General features: G+C 39.0%; 1 protein-coding gene across 6 annotated transcripts in view; it reads left to right on the top strand.

Annotated features, from left to right (window-relative positions):
• The window catches only part of dop1b (DOP1 leucine zipper like protein B), a 133,230-nt gene that overhangs the window by 110,306 nt on the left and 7,556 nt on the right, over positions 1-15,368 (top strand). For 5 of the 6 annotated variants that reach the window (XM_041211835.1, XM_041211836.1, XM_041211834.1 and 2 more), the window contains 4 exons: positions 517-578; positions 5,099-5,227; positions 12,197-12,333; positions 13,805-13,854. In XM_041211835.1, coding sequence (XP_041067769.1) covers positions 517-578; positions 5,099-5,227; positions 12,197-12,333; positions 13,805-13,854 — 378 coding nt within the window. Of the gene's footprint in view, positions 1-516; positions 579-5,098; positions 5,228-12,196; positions 12,334-13,804; positions 13,855-15,368 lie in introns of those variants that run through there. The other variant, XR_005945888.1, reaches the window with a different exon arrangement.

The raw sequence follows: 15,368 nt of genomic DNA, 5'->3' as shown, positions 1-15,368 counted from the left end.
TATTGTAATATAGAGAAACATGGGGCTAATTTTCACATGGCAAGGATACACAAACAGGAATTCATTAAATGACCAGTTAATGGTTTATTGTGATGGTGTTTGAGGGGTAACTGTTAACCCTGACACGGGGCTCCCAGTTCTTTGAATGGTGCCAACCATGTGGACAGATGAAGCCTCAGTTTAATGTTTCATCTGAAAGATGGCACCTCTAACACAGTGTAGCAATCCCTCAGAGCTCCATTGAAGCACAGGCCTAGATTATGTGCTAAAGTCCTGCAGTAGGCCTGGAACCCACATGTTTGACTTGGCAACAAAGGCATGACCGCCTCAGTCAAGTTGCTGCAAATAGGTGGCTATATTTGGATCTCATTTATTTTAAATAAATGGAGTCAATTTGCTGAGTGCACCACTTGTAAATAAGTATCTAAATAAATGTTGTGAGTTCACTCAGAGATAACGAACGGTGGACATCAATGCCGTTAGGGTGATTCTTAAATCATGTTTCTGTTTTCCCAGTTGGAAGTCCATAATTGATCATCTGTTAACACATGAGAAAACAATGTTCAAAGACTTGATGAGTAAGTCCTGTTTATTATACACATCTGTTGTCTTTGAGAACAGAATATTAATTGTATAATGATTTTCAATTCATATTTACCCACGGTTTTACGATTTAAATACTGATCTGTTAATTGACTAGACTTTGGGAAGCAGAGAAATTATTAAGACTTTATACCACAAAACTGCAGTCTGATTTACATGAACAATGTTAGACCCAATATATGAAGCAGTTATATGAAAAGTTATTGAAAGCATTCTCTCCATTATGATAGACATCAATGTTGTGGTGCCTTCTAAGAATCAACCACAGGAGACTCAGATACAGGTTAACAATCGTTTATTCAAATGAATACAGGGAGAATCTGCCTTAGACTGGCTAAAACAGAACTGTACTGATTACAGGAAAACTATCTTTTTATACACAATTATTCACATACACCTTGCATTATTCAAATTCTAACCTTGCCAGAACATAATCACCTGATAAGTATATGTCTCCAGTCCCAGGTATATATCTTTACTCACCTAAACAGGGCCTCTTCATCTCGCTCTAGCCTGGCTCTGTCCCTGGTACTGTTTGTTTTTACCCTTTTCTGTTTATCCTCATCCCCCCTCTTCTATCTCCTAAGCAGTTAATCACTTATGATCCCCAAAGTCTTTCTGGAGAGTTCTGCTGATATTGGCCCTTATGATGTACAAGGTTTGTCTGGAGAATGCTGCTGACCTTTGGTTTTACTAAAAACATAGAAATCCCTGTTTAACTCTTACACTGAGATATTTATATTGATTATTCAGTTACCTTACCTTTTTGGCTCTGCCTTTAGCTAGGGACTATTGTTAGATAGTAGGGCACAGAAGAAGGCCATTTGGGCTGTTGGGAGTCTGCACCAACTTTTTCTTTCATCCCACTCCACCCCTACCCCACACCCTGCTCTTTCCCCATACAGTAGACACTTTTCTTTTCTCATCTGGAGCAAAGTGCTGTGTAGTCATGTAATAGCTATCGTATTGCCATTATCTATGGTTGTGACGTCAAGTTCCACATGTACCCTGACAACAGCTGGTTCCACCATTTTCACTGTGGCGTCAGCATGCTTGTCCAAAATCCAATATTGGATCATTGTTTTCCCCAGTTAAACACGGGAGACTGAAACCATGTGTTCCGTCCCCCCCCCACCGTGACAGCTCTGCTGTAATCTCCTTGTTTCTCAAATTGCATGTGAACTTTATTATGCTTGTCTCCTTCTGGTGTCTTTGCAATCAGCACCATCATTCAGATGTCCCAAACGTTTTATTAGCTATATCAAAATATTATGGCCTAAGATTATATTTCTTCAATTTTCACATAGTTAATGATTTTTAAGAATCACAGCAGCAACACTTGCTAATTCTGAATTGGCGTAGTGATAATCAGCCTGCTGCAGTACTCTTGATTAATCCTTTCCATTCAACTCTCTGACGTTCACCAGAAATGATTATTTCCTGATCAGCACCTGATCCCTTCTTCCTTAACCCAGCATCAAATTTTGTCTAATTACATGTTAATTGAAGCACCTTGGGACATTTTTTTCTACATTAAATGCTACATATATGCAATATGGTGCTGACAAAGTGAAACTATAACAAAGTGCAGTTTGGCAACGTTGGTCAGTATCTATATGAGACGTGTAGGAATAAAGGAGCAAAAATAGCACCCATGGTAAGTTGAAAATGCCAAGTCAGGGTGAGTAAGGCAAACGACGATAAGGAAGCAATTGGCAAGTTCTGAGATGCCTTTGGAATGCATTAATCCGGAAAGTAGAAATCCTATTAGGTATTAGCAAATTCTACTTCATTTTGTGTTGAAGATGGAGACTATGCTATGCTGACCTACTTTACCACAATTAATGTTGGCCTTTTGTTTTATATATTTTCTTTATTTAAGATTACCCCCCGCCCATTCCCAGAATAGTCGATATTCTCAGTTGGGATTTTTTCAGTGACACCGTGGACCAGTACACATGGTCATGGGCCAGTATAGAAAAGGTTAATCAGGACAGCAGCAGAGATTATGCTGCAAGGCAGAAGTGACTTAATGCTGTTTATTGGTATGTAGGGTTATCCACTGTGATAAAATGTATTCCTGGAGGTTTCATCACATGACTTGCCCCTACGCTCCCACCATTAGTCGGCCAGCATATCCATCCTTCTGACACACTGCTTTCCTTCGCCAACTGGAAAGTGAAAAGACTCAACACACAACTGGATGATGCTTGATTATCAGCCAAGCAGCCTTCCCCACCCACCACTCCCATCCCCCATTTTCAATATTTTTATGTTTGATAAAGAATAATGTTTAAACAAGATGAGTGAATAAACATTTTCTTCAATGTCTTAAGAACAATGTTGCAATTGTGTGTGAGGGTGTAGTATTTGAGTACATGGTGTTCTGGTGAAAAGGTGATAGTCAGGGAATCGTGTCTGTTTGTTGCCGCAGCAAGGGAACAGTTAATCAAGGTGAAGTTTGTGTGGGAATATAGAAAGCATGTTAGGGAGAGACCACATATACTCATGCAAAATGTGAAAGCTGTGTACAGTCATTTAAGGAGCAGACTTGAGGGTTGTCGGGTTCCCAGTGATAAATGACTGATCAGTTCCACAAAAGAATGTGCTGGATGATAAGATTGGTTCAAGGACCCGAGTGTTAATCCTGCAGGGCGAAACATCTGTTTTCACCCTTTTTCTTAATCAGGGAGTGGGAGAGCAAACTGAGAATATACAGCTGATAGGAGATGTTCTAACCGTCACATAACACTTGAGGATAAAGGGCACAAAAGGATATTCTCACCAGGTGTGTAACAGGGGTGTTAATCATTCAGCAGCCTGGCTAACACCTCGCCCAATGAGAGAGAAACCTGGTGTTGGCCTGAGAAACAAATATTTCCTGCCCCTAGGCCCCATACAAATTCTGTTCGATGTCACCAGTCATCTGTTGGGTTGTTAAGTTGCACTGTTTAGTCATGCACTATTAATTACTGACAACTGCCCACAAGGACCATTTATAACATACTCTATTTTGAAAATTACAGATGTGGATCCCTTCATACCATTCCACTGGGCAGTTAATAATCAAAGCACAGCAGGCAATCCTAATTGCTTCATACATGCACATTCTTAAATCCCTCTATCCATTGTTTTTAAGTAAATTTCTGTTTTTCTAAAATTCATTCATGGGATGGGAGCTTTGTTAGCAAGGCCAGTATTTATTGGCCATCTCTAATAGCCCTTGTGAACTGCCGCCTTGAACCGTAACTGGGCTTTAATGGTCATGTATATAGCAGATGAATTTCAATATAGACAAAGGTAATCAAGATTGTTTGACGGAACCAATTGTTCAACCCTGACACCAAATAATTTACAGAAATTATCTTTATTTGAACGAAAGCAAGAACCAATAGACAAAAATATTTAAGTGATAGTTTACAGAAGACACAGAATCATTTTACCCCCCCTTGTCTTTTGGGTAGAGGCCATAACTCCACTGTGATGCTAGGCCTTCTCTTCCTGTCTGGTTCCTTCACCATTATTCCAACCTATCGGATTTCTCCCTTCTGTCCTTCCCCCTTTTTCTTGAGCCAGTAAGAATAAAGAACAACTCAAGGTGGAAAGCTCCACACCCATTTGTGACATCCCAGAACACATGATTGTGACTTAAGACCACAAAAATATCGTTATTCACTGCCTCGTGTTCTGTCATGTTCCTGTTTTTTGACTCACAGCACTTGCTATAATAGGCTTCATGAAAGAATTGCTTTAAAATTAAATTTAAAATTAGCTTTGAAAACAAATCAGATGTGCTTCCCTTTTTTTCAGTATGATGTGCTTGCTTAGAGACACATTCAGGCTTGCCTGTTTGGGAGGGTTCATTTGTGGTATTGCTTGCTTCAGCTGGGTTTTTCAGTTTTTTATATCACTTCCAGCAATTGACTATACTACACCCATAGCTGTTTAGTCAAAAAACATTTTTTATCGGACAGCAGTTCCAGTAAAACTTTAGCTGTTCAACTCTTCTGAGCCTAAACCCTGTAAGTACCCTTCTAAACCTATAATTTATTGTAGCAGTGTGAGATGATCCATTTCTGTAGGAGGTGTAAGGAGGCCACACAGAGTCTAATTGGTTGAGTTGGAAAAAGGTTCAAATCATTAAAAGTAGCGAAACAGTTTTTTTTAAAAGGCCATTTAAATGCAAAGGACTGGGCTTCAACTCAAGTAATGTTTTTCCAATAATTCACAAATGCAAGACACTATTAAACCCATAAAATAGTTTTTTCTTACAGTTATCTTTTCTCCTTTGCAGAGTTAAATATTATATGAAAGAAGGTTGACGAACCCTGCCAATTCAGGAATAAGAATCGTTTTAATCATTTGCTATCGTGCACTCCTCCCCTCCACCCCCAAACCCGGACAGTGGATTAAAATGCTGTAATTTGCAGTAGATCACATCATTATTTCTCTTCTGGTCTTTGCCTTTATTAAATTAATCTTTTCTCCTTTTCAGGCACGCAGAGCAGTTCATTAAAACTATTTCCTAATTATGAACAGAAAGCAATGCTAGTGAAGCGGCAAGCTTTTGCAATCTTCAGTGGTGAACTTGACCAATATCATCTGTATCTCCCACTCATACAAGGTGACTAATACATTTTGCAAAAATAAATGATAAAACAATTTTTGCTCAAACTGAGCTTAGTGAAATGTGACGGTGACAGATTTGGTGTATGATGACATGTTTCTCGATGTACATAAATTTGGGCAATAAGAAAGAGGGGCTCCGAAGAAGAGTCATATTGGACTTTAACTCTGTTTCTTTCTCCACAGAAGCTACCAGACTTGTCAAGTTTTTCCAGCACTTTGTTTTTATTTTAAAGCAATATTCTGTTAATAGAACTTTTTTTTAAAAAAAGGAACTATAAGCAATAGTTACTGCCTCAATGTCCTTGGACTTCTAGCTCTCTGACCATTGTTAGGAACATATGACACAGAAACAGGAGTAAGCCATTTAGCCTTTCAAGTCTTGTTTTGGCATTCGCTGAGATCTTTGCTGATCTGCATCCTAATTCCACGTACTAACACCTTTTCCACATATCCCTTGATACCTTTTATGGACAGCAATCTGTCAAGCTCAGCTTTAAAATTAACAATTGATCTAGCTGTGGAAGAGAGCTCCATCTTCTACCACCCTTTGCACAAAGAATTGTTCCCTAATCTAGCTCCTGAAAGGTCTGGTTCTGATCTTTAGGCTATGACCCCTGGCCCTAGACTCCCCAACCAGGAAAATAGTTTCTCTCTCTATCTACCATTGTTCAGTGACTCTTGCTGGAAAAAGTGCACCTATTAGTGTTGGGTGAGAGCTGTGTTTAGCTATAATGCCTCTATGGTCGAATATCCTATTGAAACGGGCTGGCTTAGTTCCAGTGTGAAAAACGACAACTTTGTGTAAGGATCCTGGGAAATCCCTGCATCAGTTTTTTTTTGGCCAATTAATGAAAGCTAACTTAAATTCTATGATTGGCTGCACACTAATTTAATTGTTATACTGAATCTTATACTAAGCTAGACTTTTAATCCTCTTTGTGATATGCGCTGGATAAAAGAGACTGAGAGGTGATATGATGGGAAACTATCGTTTGGATTTAATTTCATTGACCAAATGCTTTATTGGCCTGAATATTTTTATTCTTTCATGGGATTTGGACGTAACTGGCACGGCCAGCATTTGTTGCCCATCCCTAATTGCCCTTGAATGGAGGGACTTGCCCCACCATTGCAGAGGGGCAGTTAAGAGTCAACCACATTGCTGTGGGCTTGGATTCACATGTAGGCCAGACCAGGTAAGGACAGCAGATTCCCTTCTCTGAAGGACATTAGTGAACCAAATGGGTTTTTACGACAATCGATGATAGTTTCATGGTGACCATCACTGAGACCAGCTTTATATTAATTCCAGATTTGTTAATTGAATTTAAGTTCCACCTGCTGCCATAGTGGGAATTGAACCCCTGCCCCCAGACCATTAGCTTGAGAAAGGAGTAAAAGGAACCAAATGATCAAGAATAAACTTCAGGAGAAATATAGCTAAGTGTAAAAACAGCTGGCTGTGTGGGAATTGGGAGATGAACACCTTTGCAGGATCTCAGAATCCCAGATGTGAGTTGGACCTGAGACAAAGTAACTGGGAGCCAAGGCCACCATGATTTTGTGGTTTTGGCCGGGCACTAGCATTGAAATGTCTGAGCTGATAGGTGTCAGAGTGTGGAAATGCAGAAATCTTGAGGGATTTACATGGCAAGGGCAGGCATATGGTTGTGATCTCTTTTGTAATTGGGCTGTTCAAATAACAGCGAGGTACTGATTGGGTTAAATAACTCTCCATAGCCTTTGCTGTGAAAAGCAAGTATAAAAAAGGGAACCCTAGTTGGGGGAGGGGAGAGAGAGAGATTTGACCAGAGGGGTTTAGGACCATCCAGCAGACAGAATCTCGCAGAAAAAAGGGGCAGAAAGACCACATGTACCACATTGACTGGTTGATCAGAGAGTGATTAAGTGAAGAGCACCCTTCTCCCCAGAGTGTCATGGTATTGCTGCTGCACTTTAATATTACTGTTCAGACATTAGCATGTGTCTTATAATAAATAAAATATAATTACTGTAACCAATAATAGTTATCACTTCAGAATTTGGGAATAGGGGTTGAATTATCAACACCTGTGGAACTATATCCAAGCACATGCCAGTGATGAAAGAAAATAGAAAGGATTTCAGATTCCTAGTTGATCTCCAGTGATATTGAACGGGGAAGTCAACACCAAGTGTGGGGTGGAGAGCGAAGTGGATTATAACCCTAGCCCCTTTTTTGGGACCATTCCAGGTAAGGCGTACTCATCAGATGATTAATCTCATTTAAGATTGAGAAAGACGGACCCCATAGACACTTAAATGGGTCTGAAGAACTGATCTAACTCTTCCTGAAGGAAATAAACCACCAGTGAATATTATCATCCTCCAGATAGCCTTTTTAATAAGGTTTAGCCATATTATAACCTGGATGTTATAAGGGTCCAGGCATCTCTCCACTGAAGAGTGTATGGAGATGGGTTCTCGAATTTAGATACAGAAGATTGTGAGACAATATATTTTCTAAATTATATAAAAGTTTATTAAAAGAATTGAATATGTAATTGTCACGAAGATATAATGTTATTGGAAATTATTTTAAAAAAGAGTTTTGTGGTGTCTGTGTCTATGTATGTGTGTGTGTGTGTATCTTAATTGATTAAAATCAGCTGGTCTAGAGGCTTTGATGCATAGAAGGGAAGTAGGTTTGAAATGGAAATTAAATAAACATAGGGAAATAGAAGATGAGGTGTAAAGGCGGCAATTTGCATTTTTAAACAGACCATTTGAAAGAGCGGGTGAAATATTACACCTAACCAGGTGAAGCTCAGAAACATTGTGTTTAATTTTTAAAAGCTTATGAGTATAGTGGGTATTATGAAATTATTGTAAGAAGATTTAAAATTTTTTAAAAACCTAGTGACAATGAGAATTTACATTCAAAGAGGAAAATATGTATAATGGAAGAGAAGACTGTTGGTAAAAGGAGGAGGGATTCTAAGATCTAAAGCCCCAGCCTACAAGCCTCCAGTCTGCCTGCAAGGACCCAGAGCTGAAAGAAACTCATTTTGAATGAGACTGTCCAGGGTGTGCTTTGCCAGGAGTCTGTTTAAATCTTTTTTACTGTTGCTTTAACAAAGGTGCAATTGAGAGTCAGATTAATTAGAGTATCTTTGTAGTTACTGTAGTAGTAATTTTGTAGATATATGTATGTGCTTACAGTCTATCTTGTATTAAGAAATGCTTAATTAAGTTTTATTAAAAAACTCTTGAGACTCAGTCTTGTAACTACCGAATTCAAAGCCTGCATCTTGAAACATACAAATTGCTAAGATGGGTTATGACAGTTGATTCAAGTTTCCCTCTGGGATTTGAACAATTCAGCCTTTACCATAGGTTTTGTCATAATATAATTCATATTTAATGGTAAGTCAAGTGCAGCATTGATAGTTCTAGGAAAAGAAAGTATAATCTTGTTTCTATTAGAAAATCCAGATTTAAATAATGTTAGATTTTCATCAATATTTAAAGTAGTATTTACCATAAATCTCTGAGTAGAAAATCTAGCGAGATACTTCCATCCCAATTAAGGTGAGAACTATCATCGCTACATTATAATAGCTTTACCTTGAGAGACACTGGAGTGAATCCAACAAATCTAAAAATTCTACTGTGTAGTTCCGGTATTTATACCATAAAAGAGCTGAACCAGCAGGCAGCATGTTGAGCACGTGTGCTGGACAACATCCTTTATTCCAGTCAATGTCCTTTGAGCAAACAAGGTACAGAGAGATGCAAATGATGGTATCTTGCTTGCTACACAATTTTCTCTTAAGGTTAGAACTCAGTTTCCAGATTCAGTTGACAATTGATTTAGGGGCATTCTTAAAATTTAAAGTTATCAATTGTTAGAATGCGATTTCTTACAATTTATCAATGCCTGACTGAGGTGATGTATCCATGATTTGCAGAGACCAGTTCTTGTTTGTCAGGAACTACCTTGTGTTAGAGGACATACCATATCCTGTGCCACAGGATGTTGATGTTCTTGAGCACACAGTTATGCCCAGGCATGTTTATGAACTGCTGAACCCTTATCAAGCAGATGAACTCTGCTTTTAATTTTTAATCACCACTTCATAGAATTAATCTTGTGACTCCTCATTACAGCTAGATTCCTTCTTGGGGGGGAGAGGAGATGGGAGATGTTTGCTGACTGGGGAGAGTAGAGGTTGGTGCGGGTGGTTGGGTGGTTGGGTGGGTGGGTGGGGTGGGGGGGGGTGCAGGCTGACATTCTTCTGCTTCCACATTATACATGCTCAGTGGGGGTTGTATAAAGACTCATTATTCCATGGGACGCTGTCAGACATTGTGAGTGGGCATGGGGGAGTTGGTAGGATGAAATAATTACCCACTCTGCACACTTAACAGCAGTGAGTGGATTGAAAGAGAGTCAGTATCCAGAATGACGGTCATTCTTGTACAAGGGGTGGGTGGGGGGTGGAATCTGAGATGATCACAAATCGTCCTAGTAGTCTGTTAAAGTCATATAAATGGGTCAAGTTTACCCCCTGAGAAATAGGACAACAAGTGAGGGAGCTGGTGTAATTGAGAATATTTTATCAAATTGTTGAGGGTGCTGGTGGGCTGAACAGCAATGATTATTCAGCTCTTTTGACTGATGAGCCTCTGGGACAGTAAATATTGAACTCAGAAAGAATGATGGAGGGGAATAGATCAGGGATTTGTCTTGAGTTTGCAGCAATATTATTTCAGGCGTCACAAATAAAAGTTGTGTGGTACAACAGGGTCATGTCAGAAGTGTTCATGGCCAAATGATCATTTTGCAAATAGCAAAGCATTTTTGGTTGGTGTGGGGAGGGGGGGCAGGGGTTGGAATTCCCCATATTCTAAAACATTCAATATTTGAAATAGATTATGCAGGTCCCAATTTTTCTTTTGTCTCTAACTAGCCCTCTTCTTCTCAATCAATGACAGCATTGGATTATGACTATGTAAAGGGGATCTGTAAGTAGCCTATAGGTGTAACAGGTACCGAAAGTAAATATAGACACACAGAACATGGTTTCCTCATTAATATTGGGCTACATAAGAGTCTTCAATCGAAGAGGGGAGCCTCATTTATGGTTGTTAATATATAATAGATTGAACATCATTAATAGGCCTGCATCAGTTACTTAAAAAAAAGATTTTAAGGTGGTTTTATTGTTTTCTAATTGACTATTAATTTTCAAACTAGTCAGTGGTATTGTACCTGTAAGATATTATGTTTGAGACCAGAAACTGAATTTTTAAATCCCCAAGACTACTGACCACTCACTGCGTTCAAATTCATTGTCTTAGGCAGCACATGGTATTCTCAGTGATTTTCTCAGTGGGCAGTAGCAGAGGGCAAGGTGTGTTAAGGACGAGGGAAGGTGGAAAATGTCCTTATTTAGAGTTGTGCTGCTTTGCATGCAAGGTGAAATAGTTGGATTTCAGTAGTCTGTCCTAACTTTCAATATCAACTAAAATATATATAACACTTTTAACTAGAGGAAGTGGGGTGAGTGGTGAGCTGGAAAGGTAGAGGATATCCTAGATACTGAAGTATCCTCAGATACTGAAGCAGTCCATGTCCAAATGCAGCAAGACGTGGAAAATATCCAGCTGACAAATGACAAGTAACATTCGTACCACACAAGTGTCAGGCAATGACCATTTCCAACAAGAGAGAATCTAACCATCACCCCTTATCACTGAATCCCCCACTATCAACTTTCTGGGGGTTACCATCAATCAGAAACTGAACTGGTCTAGCCATATAAATACTGTGACTGCAACAGCAAGTCAGAGGCTAGGAATCCTGTGACGAGTAACTCACCTCCTGACTCCCCAAAGCCTGCCCACCATCTACAAGGCACAAGTCAGGAGTGTAATGGAATACTCCCCACTTGCCTGGATGAGTGCAGTTCCAACAACACTCAAGAAGCTTGACACTGTCGAGGACAAAGCAGCCCACTGATATTCACTCCCTCCACCACTGACGCACAGTAGCAGCAGTGTGTACCATCTACAAGATGCACTGCAGGAATTCACCAAGATTCCTTAGAAAGCACCTTCCAAACCCACATCCACTACCATCTAGAAGGACAAGTGCAGCAGAGAGACGGGAACACCACCACCTGGAATTTCCCATATATCGTCATTCCTTCACTGTTGTTGGGACAAAATCCTGGAACTCCCTCCCTAACAGCACTGTGGGTCTACCTACATCACATGGACTGCAGCGGATCAAGAAGGCAGCTCACCACCACTTTCTCAAGGGCAATTAGGGATGGGTAATAAATACTGGCCCAGCTAGCAAAACCCACATACCATGAATGAATAAAAAAAATACAGCCAGCAAAGTTTCAGATAAGCTCACATTTACAAATGGTAGACTGGTCAGGTCAGAAGAGCCTTGGAATAGACTAGTATGGAGATGACAAAAAAAATTGATGAGTGTTTCAGTAGTAGATAGGTTACAGTAGGGGCAGAAGTGAAAGGTATTATGAAGGCTACAGTAGGCACGGTTTGTAGACTTTAGTGGCTGAAGGGTTGGCAAGTGTACTCAGTTGGTGATGGGAGACAATGATGATGATTTTATTGTTCCCAATATTGAGCTGGAGGAAATCAAATTCATCAAAGACTATGTCAGGAGCAGTTTGACAGCACAGATCAGCTGGAGCGCTTGACAGAGTTGTTAGCGAGGTAGAGCTGGGTGTCTTTAGTGAACATGTCAAGCTGATTTTGTGGCTGTGAGTGAAGTTGCCAAGGGTCACCTTTTTTAGATGAATGGAACTGAAAATAGATTACTGGTCAGAGGGAAGCCGTTGATAGAGGTAAAGAGGATATAATCGAATAGGTTTTAATCTGCTTATGGTGAGTGTGAGATCCACTGCAAAACCACCACTAATATTTCCACACCCCATTTATTTTTTAGAGCGTATGACAGAAACTCTTCGTGTGGGAATGTCATCAGTTGTTACTGCCCAAATGTTTCTGACCTTCCGAGTGTTGCTGATGAGAATTTCTCCCCAACATCTGACTTCACTCTGGCCTATCATGGTGACTGAGCTGGTAAGAGAAGTCAGTCCAGTAGTTTTGGCTTGACTGACTATTGCATCATGTTTACGGTTATATTCCAAATGTGAGATGTATTCAATGGTAGTTAACAGATACAGTATCAGAATGTATTCTTTTCTTGCATCTGTGTTTGTGGGCTGATTCTGAAAGAAGATGTGAGCGTAAGGAAAATACCGTGGATGTTGGAAATCTGAAATAAAAACCAAAAATGCTGGAAATACTCAGCAGGTCAAGCAGCATCCATAGAGAGAAACGGAGGTTACGTCTCAGGTCAACATGACTTTTCGTCGGAACTACAGTCTATCTGACCTGCTGAGTGTTTCCAGCATTTTTTGTTTTCATAAGATTTTCTTACTACAGTAATAAACGTTATACTAATTTACATTGAAGTAAAATTATAGAGGAAAACTCTTGAGAATCTATTACAATAAGCTTGTTTGAAAATATATTATTAACATAATTGAGAATTCCTCTATTTTTTCCTGTTAAGTTGATCATGCACTGCCCAGTTATTTCATCCTATTTGCATGGCATTCACTTGGGAAAACAAAGGAATTCGGCAGCTTTGCTATTTACTAAGGATAAATACTTTTTGAAAAACTGTGAATAGCATATAACACCTTCTGCTTTTGTACAATTGGCTTAATTCCACATGTAAAAACTTATCTAGTTCAACAATGAGCATCATTAGTATCTTGTATATTTGGCAAATTGGACTTCAGTTTTTATTCTGGCTAGTGTAAGCCAACCTCAGGTGTGTAATATATAACTGCATGAAGGTGTGATCGGCACATCAGATTGTACAGTGAGACTTTTTTTTTTAAAAGCCTTCCAAGTACTTTTTAAAAATATCTTCTCCCCTTTTCATTATTTCCCAGTCCTGGCAAGAAAGTTGGCCAGTTTTCGCCTCAGCCATATCTTCAATACCACCCTCTAATTGACCTCTTGGGGGATGATAACAGCAATGTGATATTCATGCTGTGTCTCTTTTTCTTTAAAAAAAAGTAACTTTTTTTCTTAGCTGGCTTCAGAACTTTTTGATCATGTCCTAATTTGTGTATTTTTTTTTAAATCCCATTTTCATCAGTTTTATTTTCTTTCATAAAGTAAAGCTGCTGCAGAAATGTGACCACAGCAGAGATCCCAATCATCCCTCAACTTCTAGATCACTCGCTCCCCGTGCAGCACACCCCTCCATTCTCTTGAATCCCTGAGTCAGATTAGTCTTGCTTTTGTAGTTTGATTCAAGCCAACTGGAATAAAATGTGCTCTGTCACTTTTCACTGTGCTTACTTCATTTCGTGGTAGTGTGCAATTTATAAGTTATTTAAGTATGTCAGTGGAAGTTATTTAAATATGTCAGTTGCCTATTGTTGTAAACCAACCTTTTATAAAGGATAAAAATGAATGTACTGTTCTTATGTTAATAATATACCAATACTAAGGTTCCTAATGTCATCTTTAGATTCATGTGTTCATGCAGTTGGAAGAAGATTTACTTGAAATTGTTTCAAAGTAAGTTTCTTGTTTTGAAATCGCACTCCGGAACTTTCTGTTTCAGTTATGTTTATAAGACTAACCAGCAAACCACAGATTGAGAATGGCCTCATTTGAAATTTGTAACTGAGAGCTATGATAAGCATTCTTGATTGCCCAGTCAGTAAACGTTTAGCCTTGTTTAGGCTATATAGATCAGGAAAGTTCAAGGTTCATTCTTAGTCTGTGCTTAATTAGCTTGCCTTGGCCGCGGTCAGAGCATTTATCCAATAAACCATGATAGGAGCTCTTTTAAGTTAGCCTTATTGGTGTAAATATAAGTTACATGTACCACCTTGATTCTATCAGAGAGATTATCCAGTGACTAGTTGATTCATACAGACAAGCAAGGTCCCATGGTCTCCACTGAGTTCACTGATCTCACCTGGGGCAGAGTTAGACTAAAATTAGCCTTAGTATCCAGCATTAGAGGCAAGAAAATCAATCTAGGCTCCTCCCCCTGATTACTGTCTAGCATATCAACTACAATGTTTAAAAATATTTTAATTAAAATTAATGTTGAAATGCAAGTACCCTGAAGGTTGAGAATAGCCAAGAAATTGATGCAAAAATCAATATAGTGATTCCTAGAAAAGAATGAGATAGAGCAGAACACTGTTTGACAAGTCTCGAATTCAGCACAAGAGGATGAGCTTAATTATAGTTTGGATGAAACAAGGTTTCAAATTTCAGTTGAGCAATGACTAGTAGTAGTATTAATGTGTAGAATAAGATGTGAAATGTGACAGTGAGAAGGAAGTTAGGCAGGAAGTAAACTATAATTGACGCATTTTTGTTGTACCTTGTCCAGGTGTGAGAGATGGTACAAGAGCTCATCCAGAAATGAGAGCAGTGTTTGCAAGTAGGACAGACTTGACTCTATATAATTTCAAATGATTCTTAAAGTGAGAGTTCTTGACACAAAAGAGAAAAATGAGCTTCTTTTAGGGAACTTAAAAGCTGGAGAATATGTGGGAGCTTCATTTGAGGTCCTAGAAATGGCGAGGACAAGAAAAGATTCTATCCTTTTGCTCAGCCTTCATCGTAACATTGACTAAGATTGGAGCCATCAAAGGCAAGAGATCATAGCTATTTAGCAAAATTGCAGGATGCATGAAGAAACTGGTGTTTCTGAACTAAAAGCATTTTTGAAGTTAAAATCTCCAAAGACTGTTAATTTTTTTAAAAAGATGAATTTCTCAGTGACGAAGGATTACATGACAAAATTTCACATTTTTAGACTTTTTACTATAACAAACGGACTGAATTCTATCCACGAGGTTGACTTTGGTGAATCCTTGGTTCTTAAATCTCCAAAAGTGCCATCTGTTCTGTTGTCATGGTTTTCTGAGCAGATAAGCGACTCTTACAAGCATTCTGGTCTCATAGCTATAGCTTCCCTGCTTTGTACACCCAGTAATATCTCTGACTGAGTGGAGTTTATAGGCCTGTAAGCAGCAAGAATAGCTGACTTTCCTATTGTGTCCAGTTGT

This window comes from Carcharodon carcharias, chromosome 18 (assembly GCF_017639515.1).
Source record: "Carcharodon carcharias isolate sCarCar2 chromosome 18, sCarCar2.pri, whole genome shotgun sequence".
Lineage (NCBI taxonomy): Eukaryota > Metazoa > Chordata > Chondrichthyes > Lamniformes > Lamnidae > Carcharodon > Carcharodon carcharias.
This window is presented reverse-complemented; position numbering and strand designations above follow the sequence as displayed.